At 42.9% G+C, this 17754-nt stretch overlaps 1 protein-coding gene across 2 annotated transcripts in view; it reads right to left on the reverse strand.

The window, feature by feature from the left end:
- FLT1 (fms related receptor tyrosine kinase 1) overlaps positions 1-8237 on the reverse strand; it is a 188294-nt gene extending 180057 nt beyond the window's left edge. Inside the window, exons 1-2 of one of the 2 annotated variants that reach the window (XM_036018359.1) lie at positions 7899-8237; positions 6757-7120 (exon numbers count right to left, since the gene is read on the reverse strand). In XM_036018359.1, coding sequence (XP_035874252.1) covers positions 6757-6820 — 64 coding nt within the window. In that variant the 5' untranslated portion in view covers positions 6821-7120; positions 7899-8237. Of the gene's footprint in view, positions 1-6756; positions 7121-7252; positions 7575-7898 lie in introns of those variants that run through there. The other variant, XM_036018360.1, reaches the window with a different exon arrangement.
- Positions 8238-17754: the final 9517 nt, after the last annotated feature.

Here is a 17754-nt window from a genome sequence, read left to right on the forward strand (position 1 = left end):
CGGGCGGCAGGGCACAAGAACAATGTGGGAGCCAGAAGGGGCTCCTGGTTGACCCAAGTCTAGTTCATTGGTCACACAGGTCAATCAACGGTCTTTAAAGGATACTGGTGAAGAGGATTTAGACCTTGACATCAGAGCTAAAAATCCCTTAGTGTATCTCAATTTTAAAAAATTACTATTTTTTTTGTGGTGACATTGGTTAACAAAATTACATAGGTTTCAACTGTATAGTTTTTAATACATGATCTCTATGTTGCATTGTGTGTTCACCAACAAAAGTCAAGTCTTTTTCTGTCACCATATATTTGACCCCTTCTACCTTTTTCTGCTCCCCTACCCTTTTTTACCTCTGGTAACCATGGTACTGTTGTCCGTGAGTTTTTGTTTGTTTTTCTTGTTTGTTCATTTGTTGCTTTCTGTTTTATATCCCATACACAAGGGAAATCATACAGTTCTTGACATTTTCCATCGACTCATTTCACTAAGCATGATATTCTCAAGATCTATCCATGCTGTTGGAAGTATTTCATCTTTTCATTAGGCTGAGCAGTATTCTATTGTGTATATGGACCTCGTCTTCTTTATCCAATCATCTATCAAAGATCACTAAGGTTATTCCCATGTCTTGGCCAAGTGCTCCTCAATTTTTAATGAGCAAACAAAACATCTGGGGACTTTATTAAAATATAGGCTCTGATTCATTAAGTTACTCAGCAGATGCTGGACCATAGACCACACTTTGAGAAGAATATTTTAGAGTATGTTGTAGACACGTGAAAGTGTGGGGCTGGTGGGGGAGTCGGGGACAGGAGGCACCAACCTGAGCCCCAACCATAGGATTCAGATTTTTCAGATTCACAGTTCACACCTACCTGGTAGGATGACCCTGCCAGGAGCCTGTTTGCATGAATGGTTGAGAAGAACTCATCCTAAGGAAAGAGGAAATCAGGCAGACTAGCCTGGTCTAATGATTTGAAATCAAAGGCTGCTATTAAAGCAGAGCATTGATGCTAAGTGTGGACAGGTCTCTGTTCTTCAAGTTCTGCATCAAAGCCTAGCACCCAAGGACTCAGGGTTGAGTCTATGAGAGGATGAGTAAGTCAAAGCATAAAATCTAACAGCATTCTTATCTCTAAAAATTGGGTAAGATAGTGCAGAGTAAAGTTAAGTGTTTGGCATCTCACCAATACAGGCTAAGACAGAACTTCTGCACAGACTGAAACCCAGCTTTGGGGGCTCATAGGTCCCAGTGAAGTATGACAAAAAAAGAGAAAGGATTACAGGAGATAAGTATCTCAGGGAGTTGAAGTTCATAGCTGATTTCCTATATCTTAGTCACTCACTACTGAGGATAAACACTATTTATTAAGAATAGTCCCTCTAAAGAATCCACTATAACTGAGGCCAAATGGATAGGCAGAAGCACATTCATATACTGAAATAAATTCATATCTGGCCCTGACAGATTTCTTCTTTGAAATGATAGTATGGTTACATCATTCATTCACTCATTCATTCATTCCAATACTTCCTGAGAACCTCCATGCCAGGCATCACACTAGGTGCTAGGAACCCAAGGACAGTTAAAACAGGGTCTCTCCTCCTCAAAGGGTGAAGGCACAGCCATATAAGTAGAATGATAACGATGCCAGGTGGAAACTGGAAGATGGTCACAGGGAGGGGCTATATATAGGAAGGTACATATAGGAGCAGGAGAAGCCATTCATTCTGCCTGGGGCTATAATGAGGTGCTCATGGAGGTGGTTCTGAGCTGGAATTTGAAGGCAAGGGGAGGAGGAGAGGCACAGGGAGAAAAAGAGTCTAGCAGACAAAACAGCATGAACACGGAGCAATGAGCATGCAAGGATCATCTAAAAAAAAGGGGGTGGGTAATTCCTTTGACTGGGGTAGAGTTTGTATAGCACTGACCACAAGGAAAATTAATCTTTGGACCACATCTCTCAATGTACTACTGGTTAGCCATAATTCGGGTATTCTTGATTCAAACCTCTATGGGCTTTTTAAAAAATTGATGAATATTTCATATTAAAAAAACAATGCTAGGGTTTAAAAAGAAATTTTAGTACTGTAATAACTTCATTCAACAAATATTTGAATACCTCTACTCTGCCTGGGGTAGATGAAATATAAAAATGAAGAAGAAATGTTATCTGCAGTACGAACATTGGGTTCTGTGCCTGCATCTGCCATTAGCCAGCTGTTGACCTTGTTTAGCACAGTAATAATTTCATTCAGCAAATATTTGAATACCTCTTCTCTGCCTAGGGTAGAGGGAAAACAAAAATGAAGAAGAAATGTTATCTGTAGTGTGAACACTGGATTCTGTTCCTGCATCTGCCATTAGCCAGCTGTTGAAAAAACAAAAACCATCACTCAACTGCTCCTGGTAGATTTTCTTCTCTCTGAAGTGAGTAGATTCCATCTATGAGGTTCTATCTATCCCACTCTCCCAATGTATGTGTTTATGAAACAAGATCAAATCTCTCAAAAACATCAAGGAGAGGAGCAATAATCAGAAATGGCTTCACCAAGACTGATGGGAAATCCCCAGGAATTCTTGACATCCCCCCACATCCGCCCCAGCAGCAATGCAGGAAATCTAGTCCACTATCTCCAGCAGACTCAATGGAACCATTTCCTTAATGAAACCCCCCTGTAGTCCCAGATGCTAAGCCAGAGACTCTCCTTTCAAGTCCTCCCTCAATTGCCCCATTCCTCCCATTTCCTTCCCCTCCCTCAATCTGGTATAAAATCCAGTAATTTAATCAGCAGCATGCACTTTCCAGGCACCCGAGTGTCTGTGTAACCACCAATAATCCTGAAAAACATGTGGCAGGAGATCTTGTCTTTTCAAACCAGCTCACCAGTATGCTAAGGCCAATGGAACAGAATGGATTCTTCTGTTTTAATAAATTGGTTAAACCCACGCAACAGATGCTTTAAATCATTCCTAATAATATATTTTACTTTAAATATATATATAAAATACTGGGTGTTATTTCAGATGTCCTTTCTCCCCTATCCACAAGGACAAAGTACATATTCTGAAAAGTTATAGCATGTATTTGATATCCAATGAATTCCTGACCCAACCGAACCAAGAATTTAACTCCTGCAAGCTTTGCATTTCATACCCAAGTGCCAAGAGAGCTTCCCTCACTTTCTCTCCATTCTTATGCCCACTCACGTTCAAATCTCACCTTAAAGTAGCACCACAGAAGGTACTGCTCTGTTATTTGTTCTTACCTTGCAGAACTTCCCGAGGAAGAGTAAATACCAGCCATAACTTTGTAATAGGCTGGATAACCTTCCTCAAAGATACGCCATTTTTTTGATCAATAGAAAACCATTTTTTTACAACATACTATTTTCAACTTCTACAGTCTGTATATTCAAGGTAGATTTAGAATGTCTCAATAGTTTTTGGTAAGGAGAACAAAGTGATTATTTGGTTTGTTCTAAAAAATCATATAAAATAGAGGCTTAGTATCCTCATTGAATTCTAAACTTCTTTTAGAATAAAGTGAGAATTAATAATAATAATAAAAAAAAAGAAATGCTTATGGGTTTAAAATGATTGGCATCATTAGCACTTATACTGTAACTAGAGTTCTAAAGTAAAGTCTACTTGCTAGAGTTACATATTCTGCTAGAAAAAAGCAGAAAGTCTAAGATAATGATTAGTACTGGTTTGGGCATACTCTAATAGGTTAGCTCTTGCAACCCACTAAAGACCAAGCTAATTGGTTGGTCAGGTGCGTTCTCTAGGGAAAAGAAAATACAGTGTGATTACTGATAACAGGGAAAACCCTGTTTATCCTTCTAGCCTCAGCTCTGGCATAGCAGGGTTTACTACCCACCCTACATGCAAAATGTAGGTAAGGGAAGAAGAAAAAGACATATTGTGTTCAGCCTATTTCTTGGAATCATTCATTGAATTTTAGAGTTGGGAAAGGGTCTTAGAAATAATCATCTACTCCAACTTCCAAATTTTACATATGAAAACAGAAAAGCCTCTTAGATTTCACTAGAAAAGAAACTGGATAGCCTTTTATAGAATTTTCAACAGAGAAAGAAAAACTTCAAATAATAATAAATGAATAAGGTAAAAATATTCAAGAACTAGAGTAGGTGACGATCTACAATTCACCTGCAACATGATCTATCAGTTGGAAAACTAAGTGAATTGCCTAACATGCTATAAATAATTAACATTTTCAATACGCAATTCAGAAAAACACAACAAAAAAGGAGTGACTGCATAAACCTTGGGGAAACAACAAAAATTGTTATGTCAAATTAGCTTTATTATGAGATTTATTACATTCGATTTGGAAATATGTATTATTTTCATGTATATTTTGATTTAACTTTGTTATTAATGTAGACTTTACTCACAAAATCCCCAAGGGAAGAATTTCCATTTAGTTACAGCAAATTGTAAATGTTAGCTGCTCAAAAACTCAAGAAAAACGGGGCCAGAAAAAAATGGTCTGTGGCTTTAATCAAGGGTGTGGTGACTTAAAAGTAAGAAAATGAGACTTTGAGTAGAGTTAAAGGAGGACTGGTATCCCTTCTAAGAAAAAAAACATTGCAATACTGAGGACTTGAAAATATCTGAATTATTGGCATCTTTTTATTTCCCAGAATATTTGGAAGCAGGTAAATACACCCTCTGGGGGAAAATGCATTACCTTTTTGTACTGCCGAACCTCTGGTTATTTCATCCCTCCAGGTGCGCGTGCACATCGCTCACAAACAGGATAATAACTGATAAGTACACAAAGGATCTAAAGTACCCGAAGGAGCGCAGACCAGGCCCGTGATGGGCGCAAGTGGACTCCTGATAAATACACCGGTCAGAAACGTGGTCCCTTCCCGGACCCTCTCCCCACAGCTGCAGCCCTTCAGGTCAGTTTGAAAGTCCTGATGTGGTTCAGAAAGCACGTAGGTACTATTCTGCTGTGAGATGCCTGTTAGCCAGACAGAGAAGCCTGTGTTCTGGGAAGTCAGGCTTCGCAACAACAAACCCCAAAGGCTGAGAGAACGTCCCTTAAACCAGCAGGTAAAGGGGTTCTCACCCTTTACATATGTAAATTTACATATGTAAAATTTTTAATCACAAAAGAGTTCCAAGATTCTTGCCTCATTTAAGTAAAATCAAATCTAAGAGAAATCACAAGGGAATCTCACAGGCTTCTGAAAACCTTTCACCGACCTAAGTGGCCCTTAATCAGGAAGAGAACTGTACTTCACTAGTCAACCACAGTTTCAAAACAAAGGTAAAGAGACATCTGTGTGAAGCAGAAAATCCAATACAACATACTCTCTTCCCTCCAATTTTTGGACCCACAATGATTTACCTAGATTTACCTTTACATAACAGGCAGGTGCACTGCAGCAAGTTATTTAGATGCTCCAAGCAATTGCTTCAAAATAAATGACTTTTCCAAACTAAAAAAAATGCGTTTTTGAGTTAAAACAGCAATATTTCAAATTCATACAGTTATTTGGCAGCTTTTTCCAAGTTACAGCGCGGTTCTCAGACATTATTACTGCGCCTTTCCTCTCGGGTCAATGGTTTCACCGATCTAACTGGAACTATTGGCTTGTTATTTAAAAACCGACGGTCTAATTAGTCTTCCCACTGAGAAAGAATATTTAACTGTTACAGCCTGTGGGGTTCAACGAACATTTTAAAAAAATAACTGACTTTACTTGAATGATTGCTGTCACTTATTTGATGTTACTGTCTTCTGCCCGGAGGGACTGAACCAGGGCTCGGCCGCTCGGCCCCACTGCGCAGACGCCCGACCCAAGCCCCTGAATGCCCTGGGGCCCCGACACCTGCCTGGGGCGGCCTCGGCGCTGAAGGAGGCGTGACCTCCGGGCCGTGACATCTGACTGCCAGTTTCCCTAACACCCGGCAAAGGGGTGGATCTCACCGGTTTCTCAAACCGCATCGTTTTGACCAAATGTCCGCCCTTTCTTCTCTCGGAATTTAAAGGCTAGATTGCAATTCCGAAACCTAACGGTATTTGGGTTCTGGACTGCCCTCGTCCGTCAGGTTCACTCAAGCAGCCGACCTGAGCGCACTCGGGCGGGACCCGTGGAAAGAGTCCCACCAGTCCGGGTGGCTGTGCGCAGCGCGCTCCGGCCCCGCGGTCCGCGACCAGCGGGAGGAGTGGACGCTTGTAGAACGTTCCGTGGACAGTCGGGCTCGGGGGCCCCAAGTGGGTTAAAGGGTACCAGTTATTGCCCCTTCGGGGATCTGTCTGCTCCCGGCAAGCACACGACCGCCTCCGAAAGGGCTCTCCTCCTTTCCTGTGGAGGCGAGACGTCGTGGCCGGTGCCCAACATCGCCACCGTCGGGCTTCAGTCCAGCCCCCGCGTGGCCCCGCGGGCGTTCTGGGAGCCGAGGCGCGGGCTCTAGAGGGTTCTGAGTACTGGCCGCCTGGGAGGTCTGGGTGCGCGGCGCTCCCAGAGCCCGGAACGAGGCAGAGAGGATGAGCGACTTCAGCGGCCAAGGAGCAGCTCCAGTGCCATCCAGGGTGGCGATGCCCTCGGGCTTCGCCAGTTGCTCTGCCAGGTGAGCCTTGACCGCCCCGCGCAGGAAAAAGGAGCCACGACCCCACTCGGGTCCCAGGTTCCCACCGTGGCTCGCCTCCCCCGCGTGCCCTCGGCCCCCCAAGGTGTGCCCCCTGCCTGCTTATCGCGGCACTGGCCTCGCCTCACCTGTGAGAAGCAGACCGCCGAGCAGCGCGCACAGCAGGACTCGGGTGTCCCAGCAGTTGACCATGGTGAGCGCGACGCGGCCTGCTTGCCTGGTGCCCGCACTCCTGGCGGGCTACCGAATCAGCCGCCGGAGCTTGTCTTCACCCACTCCGCCTCCGCGCACTCCGGCCCGCGTCCCGAGCGCCCCTCTCCGCGGCTCCAGCCAGCCAGACAGCCAGTTGACGGGTAATCCTCGCAGCCCAGCGTCCTTGGCCGCTGAGCTTCAGTCCCAGAGCCGGCTCCTGGCCGCCGCCGCCGCCGCCGCCGCCGCTGGGAAAGAGTAGCGAGAAGTGTCTACCCGGCGCGCTCCAAGCCTCTAGCGGACCTCGATGAAGAGGAGCCGAGGGCGGGGGCCATTTATAACCTTTCCCCAGCCCACTTCCTACCCCGGCACCTCCTTCCAGTGACGTCAAGGGGTCCCCCACCCCTTATCCGCCCCCCCCCCCCCCCCACCTACCCTCTTCCTCCGGGACCTGATTCCCTACTGCTGCGGAGAGGGGCGGGGGCCGCCAGGCGTGGGGAAACACGGCCGAGCGCGCGCGCGTGGGGAGGCGCTGACGGCTTGGCCCAGGAGCACGGCCGGGGCAGGTTCTGGGTCCTCGTTCCGGACCCTCTAGTCTGCGTGCCCTTCTGTCTTCAGAGCTCTGGAAATCTTGGCAGGCTCCTTCCGGCCGGCTTACTCAGCTCTGGGGGCCGCCAGAAGCTGGTAAGGTCACAGGAATGGAGCTCCACCGCCCGCCCCCGGGGCGGAAAGTCCTATCCACGGGAAGCTGGCCGCAGTGTCCTTGGCACCAAAGAGTGAGGCTCAGTCCCGCTCCCTCCCCTTCCTTGCTCATCCCTTCTTGTCCAGCCACACCCCCTCCCCCGAGCCCCCTGACTGTCCCCAGACCTCGGAAGGCGCCGGAAACTTTCGGCACCTGACACTGGACCGCGAGAACCCGAGATCACTGGACGCTTGCCTGGAAGCGCCTGGAAGACAGTGGACCCTCTCCGGTCCCTAGAGAGTGCAGTGCGTCTGTGTCTTTTTCGGCCGCAGATGTACCCGCCCAAGTCATGTCCTAAGCCGCTTCCTAGAAGCAAAACAAGAAATAGCATCAAGATACCTCTTTCAAACCTGAGGCGTGAAACTGCGCCTGCAACTTGTAAGGGCCGGGCACTTGAACTTTATTTCCTAAATTCTCGGAAAAGAAAAAACAAATCCTTCTGATAGCAGCTAGCTCACTCAAGATGAGTGAGTGACTTTGCTGCGCTTCGAACAAAACGAGGTGAAATTAACTGGAGGCACTAGGGCATTTGCTAGGGCACTGATTCCACGTTGTTCCTCAATTTCGTCTCCATTGCCACAAAGGCTGAGAGCGTCCTAGGCTGCACGGAGCAGTCCCACCTTGTCCCTGTAAACACCGCCACTTTGGAAAATCGCTCTTCTGGAACCTGCCAGATGGTCCTGATAAAAGGAACTGTGATTGCTCCTGAACCGGGCCGGCGACACCTCCTGACGGCTGGGACTACCACCCCGCCTGGGAAAGTTGGGCAACCCGAACCTGCCACGCCTCTGGGCGGGTGAGCAAGCACAAGTCTCTGCCACCAGCCGACCGACCGACGCAGGAAACGCTCATCGGAGCACCTGGCGCCGGGGCTACTAAGCCACAGTCCCTCTTGGTTTAAAAGGAAGCAAGACAGCGCACAGCCATTGCTTGCCCGCTGGCTTCACCATCCTTTCCCAGTGCTCCTCACCACATTTCCCCAAAGCCTGCTTCCTCCCAAAACCACAGGCTCACTCAGTGTAGAGTTGGTAAACACACATCGCTGGGCTGGAAGCTGACAGCGGATCCTTCTTGCAACTGGTCCCCCAGCCCAGGTCACGGTCTGGAACACACCCGGAGAGCCGAATTTTAGAGCTATTTGTCACTTTCTACTTTCTCTAAAGGCAGGCTGTCAGCATTGCCCTTCTGCACTTCACAGGGACCAGGCATTGTGTTAGAGCCAAAGACACCGCGATGGGAAGGGCTCATCTCCGTCTTCTAAGGGGTTTAAGGTCCGCAAAGGGGCCGGGACCACACAGTGCTAAGATCCTAGGGCTGGGCTGGCTTGGGTTTACCACCGACACAAAGGAGAGGTGGTCTGTCCTGAGGACTCAGGAAAGACACTTAGTTGACTCTGGGGAAAGTGGTCCACAGGACGATTTACCAAAGTTTACTACAACTTTTCAAAGCGATTTGATTTTTTTTTTAAACATGCAGGGGGACAACATTTGAAATAGCAGCTGTCAGAAATGAATCTGCATGGGCTTTCTTTGTAAAGCCAGGACAGCTGAAACAGCCTTCCTACTTGAAGATGTCGGTTGGTCAGCAATGGTAATATATTGCTCACTTATTTAAGGTTAAGAGTCATGGTCGAGTCTCACTTTCTTCACACCCAAATCATTCTGCATTGAGTGGTCCTCCACAAAGCCCCCAACTATTCTTTGGAAAAGTTGCAGGCTTTTAATGAGAGCCAGCAATTTCTTTACTCTTCCTTCTTTTGTTAGTCACATTCGCTTCCTCACGAAGAATTCAGGATGCTACAAGTTGTCACAAAGCTTTGTTCATGATTTCATTTTATGTTTAGATGAAATTTAGCATTGAGATAAATGACTGTCTAAGCTGAAATGATGAGAAATAAAGGTATGGCTCTCAGCTCTTCCCCCAAAGAGAGATAATATTTGAATGAGAATGGGCTACAGTACTCCCCAACTAAATCACTAAGGAAGAGGTTTTATAGATAATAGTGATGGAAAAGATCAATTTCAACACGCCTGGTGGGTATAAAAAGCTATTGAAGTGGACTATCTGCTTACTTCCTGCTCAAATACAAAAGAACATTTCATCTCCTGCAAAACCAGACACTCTCTCTTGTTATCAGGTATAAACATTCTCTTGAGGATTCTTTCTAGTCCCTATTCAGAGGCACACCAACAGCTTTAAAGTCCAAGACTAAAAAACAGTGTGAAAGCATCAGGGTGGGAGACAGAAGGAAACCCAGGCCCTCATCTTCCTGCTGCCAACCAAGGGTGGAGAGGGCTCAGCTTGCAGTTGCTGGGACTCAATCAGGAATCTCATCCCCACATGGGCTAGGTAGCTCCAGACCAAAGAAAAAAATGGATTCTGTGGCTACACACTACATAGCGTAAATAAGTATGGTTGGCCACAAGAACCAAATGATCTTATAAAACCCTGCTTTGTTATGGGAAAAAAAAACCACCTCACAGTACATATCCACTTGACAGTTCAGGCTCCTTGGTCTAAGAACATACTCACAAACCTTAGGTTGCTAGTTCTACTGACAGAGTTCCTTGGGAGCCATCTCCTTTTGGCTCCATAAGCCCCATTCTGTTTCTGACTACCTGCTCCTCACATAGATTAGTGCTGCTGCTACTTATCTCATTTTGGTTTATGCAGGGTTTCAGCTTCTTTTTGAGTCTGTGTGTCCCAGTTCAGGCCTGATAGTTATCCCTATATCTCCTGATACTCCCCAGGGGCTGAGACATAGTTATAATACTTCTGTTACTGCAACCTAAACTCAAAGGGGACTTTCCTGTCAGCTAATTCAGTCCCTGCACTCTTAGGAGAGCTTACTCTGGGTAAGACCCCTGAGGCTTTTTCACAAGGGCTGTGATCTGGCTATACTTGCACAGCCCTAGCTTGGACAATTCAAACTGCAGACCCTTACACACACTCTTATTTAACTTCTTATTTGACTTAGTCCATGTTGCTGGCATGTTGAAATCTTTCTGCTCTCCAATTCTGCCATTCAGTGCATTTCCTGTATCTTCTGCTTCAAATCATCGACAAACAGGATAAGCGTGCCTTCTGGATCACCACCAAAATCCTTAAGGAGGACAGAGCTGAATGAATGAATAAATGGACTTGAACAGGTTGAATAAACCAAAGTATTTGTGTCATTATCTCTAGATGTATGTTCATCAATATAAGCTTCATGTTAACTTGTTATTATTTAGGATTGACATTATTTAGGAATACTTGATGGCCTGAGCAAGAGGAAATAGGACAGATAAGTTTTACTCAAGTTACCCTAGGAAAGTTTTTAAAAAGTCCAGAATCCAGTCATTAGAGAAGATTGTGGCAGGAGAAAGGCAAAACAGAGAGGGGACTAATACTAAAGGAAAAGTAGTTGGTTAAGGAAATATGTATATGGGTCACCTAATCATTATAATTAAGAATTTTGCCAAAGGTTAATTTTATCTTAGCATGTAACTATCAGCTATTGACTTTTTATCTTATTTAAAAATATTATATTATTTTTAATATACTCTTTTAATTAGAAAACATTTAGACAGATGAGAAGATAGGGAGAAGGCTAGAGGATGTAATAATTGAATCATTTTGATATAATTACCATGATCACTTTGGTATATTTCATGCTACTCTTTTTCACACAGAATGCTCTTATTTTTCCATGTTTCTACATTGCTTTCATAATTATTATATTTAATAACTGCAAAATATTATCCTACTGCTGGACATTTCAATTTTATCCTTACAAATAATTCCAAAATTAACTTAATTTGATGCTGGAATGTTTTTTAGTCAGTTAGGTACACATACTTTTTTATTCCTCTCCTCCCTCCAAGCCCCTTTCATACACACACACGCACACACACACACACACATACCCCAATATTCTTGCTTCACTTGAAACCAGCACCTGTTTTGTCAAACAGAGATGTGGCTGAACAATCAGAAGGAAAAGGTCCTTGTCGTGGTGCACAATCCAGAAAATGTATTCTTGCTTTCAGTTAATATTTTTATGCACAGACCCCTTACCCAATCATGGGCCAGTCTTGTTGAAAAGAGTAGCATGAAAGACATAATTATTGTCCTAGAAGGGCTTCCAGTTTATTTGAGATAGCCAGGTTTACCTAAAACCTTGGGAAATAATTCTACTGCATGTAAAAGCAACAAGATACAGTTATGAGTACTGAAATTATTAATTACTAAACTTAGAAATGATTTTGAGGGTAGCAACAGGTTAGTATCAGCAGAGGAGAAGGCATTCTGAAAAGAAGGCAAAAATGGTAAAACCAGTGTGGGCAGGGAAGTGCGTGAGTAGGGCCAGTAGAGGAGGCAGGTGACAGGGAACAGGAGGGTTAAATTCAAATAGGCAAGGTTGAGGGCCCTTGATGACTTGATAGGTAAAGTGTGCTTAATCCTGCTAGTACTAGGAAGGGATGGTTTAAAGTGGCTAGAGTGGCATATGGGGGATTAAAGAGGAGTGAGACTGAAAGGAAAATAATAAATCATTAACTAAATCTATGAAGAAACAAACTATTAGAAGGAGAGAGGATAGGACTGGAACAGTGATGAGAAGGAGCTCTGGTTAGTAGTTCAGAGAAGGGATGGAGACAGAAATTCACTTTGAGGTTCAGTGAGGGAGAGGGAGGAGCCGAAGAGAAACTAAGTTTCCAAGGAGCATTCTGAGCTGCTGAGCATTGGGAGGATAGGGATGTAACAGGGCTCTGCGAGGGGAGGAGAACAGTGCACGCACGAGGTTTCAGCCAGGTTAAGATGAGTGGGCAATTGAAAGCAACCTACTTTATTTTCCTGTTTGGGACAATGTGGTGTTTAAAGTGATAGTCTAGCTCTGGTCCAAACATTTTAAGGTAGTAGAAATTCAGCATCAGATTGCTGTATCCTAATGCTGGACTGAAATCATATATATATATATATATATATATATATATATATATATGCATTTTCAATTTCAGACTAGAAAAGAAAAGCATGTTTTAGCAAGAAAACATTTTAAACATATGCATAAGACCATACACGTGTGTGTGTGTGTGTGTGTGTGTGTGTGTATAAAATCTGAGTTCTGTATACTAGAAAGCTTATTAAAAGCCATGAATTTAATTCCCACATCTGAGTGAGTAGGGGTGCCCAGCTGAGTTCTCCTTCTTCAGCCTTCCTTCTTCAGAATTTCCCTTGACTGCAGACACAGCCCCAGGGCAGGTCTCCTGGCAGTTTCAGTGGAAGACCATCCCTTTCCTTCCTGCACCTCTTCCAGGCTCCTCCCAGATGTACTTTTCATGTGTATCAGCAACAGCAGAAGTTGGAGAAGGCCAGCCACTGTCTGTCTCCAGCTGCAGACCAGTCTGAGTCAGAAAATAGATAGATGTGTGGGCCTGGAACTTTCTAAGTCACCATCAGATCCAAAATCTGGCAAATCTGGCATTTGTAAGAAAGTTAGGTCCCCAAGCTCACCTAACTTTACCACAGATGGAAGAATTGAGTATCAGTGGCCTTAGGTTTATTCTGTTGAAAAAATAGTCCATAAAATCAAGTTCTAGCTAAACTGAGAACATTGCTTCTAATTATGACTTGAAAGGCAAAACATCATAAGATGCTTTCTCCTCATTTTAAGACTGCTAAATCATTTTGTTTCTATAATTTTATAACAAGATTTTCATCAGAACACTTGTATACAAAATCAAGTGTTGCAGGTTCGATTCCCAGTCAGGGTACATGCCTGGGTTGCAGGCCATGACCCCCAGCAACCGCACATTGATGTTTCTCTCTCTTTCTCCCTCCCTTCCCTCTCTAAAAATAAATAAATAAAATTTTTTAAAAAAATCAGAACCACCATTTCTGAATTTTGGAGTACAACAGTTAATCCACATTAAAGAAAACAAGTTAATGTCAAGATATGACAAATTTTATTTCTGAAGCACCAAGTCAAACATTACTTTGGTTTTCCTTGCTGAAATTTAAAACCCAGCCAAGTAATACTTGATTATTTAAGTAAAATTCTCTTTCTTCACATCCTAAAGGAAGCACAGGTAAAGTGAAAAAATGTTTGAGATTTGTTTCAAAAGTGTACAAAAAAAGTAAAGTTGAAACAAGATATGTCATAAGGTATAATGGTGAAGCTGGATTATGGGTCTATTATACACACACACACACACACACACGGTCTTATGCATATGTTTAAAATGTTTTCTTGCTAAAACATGCTTTTCTTTTCTAGTCTGAAATTGAAAATGCAAAACTATCAATCCTTTGGGTAAATTTTAGGATCTGAGCCTAGAAAAAATACATCTAGAGAGAAAAGGGGGACAGTGATTATACCTGGTGACCAGAGTTTTGGCTCTGGATGATGGTCGTGAGGACACATGTCCTTCCCACAAGTTTGCAGCAAATCCACAGTGGGTTGATGAAGAAGTGTGAATAGGTATTAAAGCAACCGCACAGAGAAGCAACTTATGGTTTGAAAATTCCACTTCATTTGATAAGTACTGCTGTGTTAAGATGTAACACACATGGGTAGAGACAAGATCAAGAAGAAAAAAGAAGGAAACAGGAAAGTTTTTAAAAAGGAGAATCGAGAAAAATACCATCTCTGTGAAGAGGGGGAAGTACACAAGCTTTGAAAATTGTGTACTTTTCTCTCCATCATATTTATTTAAAAATTGTGAGTAGTGATCATTATGTAAAGAATATAAAACAGGTAAAAGTATAGAAACCTGTGCTTAATTATCTAATGATATTATTTTAAAAGGACTTTAAAAACTATGTTTGTTAAGGAAAAAAATAACCCAAAACTTGTTGGCAAGCATCCTAAGCAATTTTAAGAACAGGAAGAGGATATTGCAAGACAATTGGCCATTTTTTCCTACAACTTATGAAGAAGAAAAGTTCCAATGGTTGGGAAAAGAAAGATTCCAGAAGACTGGTGAACATAAAACATACAATTATAAAATACTAGTTACAGATGAACCTCATAGAAAACCTAGCCCAGCCACCTGATCTTACCGTAAGGAAACAGGCAGAGAGGTGATGTGCTTTGCCCATAGTGAATCTGAATCCAAATGGCCTCTTGGGTGTACAGCTTGGACTCTGCTGGGTAGTCCTTCAGGCCTTCGGATCTCTTAATACTAAGCCTATTGGTGGAGAAGGAGAGAACTTTTTCCCAAAGGCCCATTGCTTCATCCACTGAATCAGTGGGGGTGATTTGATAAGCCTGTAGAAGGAAGGATTTGCATGCAAGTCAGCTCAGATCTTATTCAGGTCAAGATCACTGCTTTTGGGCAGAGAGTCATCCGCACCCCAAAAACAACATAAAATGAAGCAAAGAACAAAGAGCTTCTGCTAATAGGCTGGGTGGTATAAGCTGGGTAGGGTCAGCCTGTCAGGGGTTCTCAGCTTCTTGCTAGTAATCAATGTTACCCCAATAAATTTAGTTTTAAAAAATTTTTAAGCAGTGATGGAGGAGGAAGAAGTAGGAACTATGATTTCAATGTCTAGAAAGAGCAGGAATTATAATAAAAAACCATAGGATTTCAGTTTGAAAAAGCCCCACTGACTCATCCCTTATAAATGAAGAAAATGAAGTTCCCAAATAATAAATAGTATATTCAACCAGGGCAACATACTTAAGTTAGTGCCTATTCAGCTGACTTTACAAAACTGAATCTGCCTTTATTTGCAGATTACTCTGCAAATTAATTTAACCTCTCTGAGCTTCAGTTTACTACTCTGTAAAATGGGGATAATCACAGTATAATATATACCTCCTTGTGAGGATTGTATGTGGCAATCAGCGAAGTGAATGACACATGGTAAGTACTCAATAAATGTTAACTATTATTATGACCACAATCTTCATTGTTGGCCTTATTGTTTTAATTGTAACATGTAATTCATGGTCCTCCCCAAAGACATCCTTAATGATCTTGAGCTCCACAATCTCTACTTACCTGAGAACCACCATTTAAAGGAATCAGCTTCCTGGAGAAAGAGGTTCTGGACTTCTTGGCAGCTTTACTCCTGAATTATGAATGCTCAAGATAATCTGGGGTAATGGCCATTATCATGGTGGAGAACTACTTTGAATCTTTGAGGTCAAGATCTAAGAAAATAAAAATTTCACGGTAGTATTTTGGGATATAATTGTCTTAATAAAATATTTTCTAACTACGTGAGTCTAGAGAACAGGTAGTATTTTTCAACAGAGGCTCTTTTGCGTGTTACATGGAATTATTTTTGTAAGATATTTATCATTCTTAAATGGCAAGAGTGTGTTTTATTAAGAATGTTCCATTGTGCTTTAATAATTAAAGAAATAAAGTTGTGCCATTTCAGTGCTCTTGAGCTAATGTTCCAGAGACACTCAGAGTGAAGTGGGTGTGAGTGTCCAGCCATCAGAGGGCAGAAGAAAGCAATCAGATCAAATTTTAAAGGCAAAGCACAAAGACAGGAGCTTGATATGAAGAGACTCCTTTGCTGATTTAAAAACTCAAGTCAAGGAGTATGTATAAAGGGTCCGTGGACAAAGACAATGGGGGTGGGAAGAGGACTGAATGTGGGAGAGGGGAGTGGGCAGGGCAGGGAAGAGCAGCAGTGGGGGAAAATGGGGACAAATGTAATTGAACAATAATTTTTTTTTAAAAAAGTCAATCTTCACTAAGTGAAAGAAGTCAATCTGAACAGGCTATACTACACTGTATGGTTGCAACTACATGACATTCTGGAAAAGGTAAAACTATGGAGACAGTAGAAAGGTCAGTGGTTATTAGGATTGTGTGGAAGAGGAAGAAATGAATAGCAGAGCACAGAGGACTTTTTAGGGCAGTGAAAATACTCTGTATGACACTGCAATGGTAGACACGTGTCATTCTATATGTTCCCAAACTATAGAATGTACAATACCAGTAGTAAACCCCAAGGTAAAGTATGGACTTTGGGTGATTAAGATGTGTCAGTGCAGGTTAGCTGCGTAACAAATGGGCCACTGTCATAAGGGACATTGATAAAAGGAGGGCTGTGCATGTGCCTGTGTTGGGGGAGGGTATCGGGGGTAAATGAGAACTCTTTAATTTCTGCTCAATTTTGCTATGAACATAAAACTGATCTAAAATATACAGTTTATTTAAAAAAGTTTTAAACTTATTAAAGAAGAGTGAAACTTCAGCTTCTTGACTGACTAATGTGTACATATTGTAAACTTCCCTCTTCACTATTTTTAGCATTCACAGAAATGTGAAGCCTAATTTTGTTTAATATTTCCCAGTGTTTGCTAAAGAGGAACAACTAAATATTACAGGCATGAAATGAAGTTACAAAAATGTTAGTACGTGTTAAAATAGAAAAACTAGAGGGCATATGCGGTAAATACAGAAATGAAAAGAGGAAAACATTAACTTAAAAGAAGTGAGTAATTTGGCAATTAAAGGAAAACAACTACTCCATAGATACAGTTTCTCTATTTCTGGACTATACTTACTGTAACTTTGAAGTAATCCTGATTCATAATCTTTTTCATACCAACTCCATTGTGTTAGCAACAGTTAGTCATTTCATTCATCTTGAGAATTTTCTCTGCTGAGCCTCCTTTATTTCCTAAGCTCCTTCCCTAAGTTTGCCTTCATGTTTTCATCAACACAGTTAGGAAAAGGTAAAAGGATATTTAGTTCCTCAGACACAGAATAGGCCTCAGATTCCCCAGAATAGCTCTGCAGCATTCTTAGAACCAACAGGAGACCCAAACAACTTGGTCAGCTTCAAAAAGTGGCAGAGAATTGGGGTAGTAGGGATTTAGGTCCCCGGGGGATCCAAGAGAAGCTGAACTGTTGGTTTCAGAAAGGGTGGCCTCTCTTGCCCACCAGGAAATGAGGACGCTTTGGACCTCACTTCTGATCTGACCAGCATGTGGTCTACCTGCCCTGTCCTTCAGTTTCCTCATTTGTGGAACTGGGAGGAAACCAGTGCATATTTCCCAGGGCTGTGTAGAGGGAAAGGCATGCAGATGCTCGCACCACACACTCAGCCCACTCTAACTGCTCAGTACTCCTTCCCCATTAAAATGACTCACTTGCCAATTGCCTCATGACTTAAATTTTCAAGAGATTGAGTCTTATCAGCTCAGTGAAGCCTGTGGATTGTTTTGCTCTGGTGGAGGGTGGCA

Source organism: Phyllostomus discolor, chromosome 2 (genome assembly GCF_004126475.2).
Source record: "Phyllostomus discolor isolate MPI-MPIP mPhyDis1 chromosome 2, mPhyDis1.pri.v3, whole genome shotgun sequence".
Classification (NCBI taxonomy): Eukaryota; Metazoa; Chordata; class Mammalia; order Chiroptera; family Phyllostomidae; genus Phyllostomus; species Phyllostomus discolor.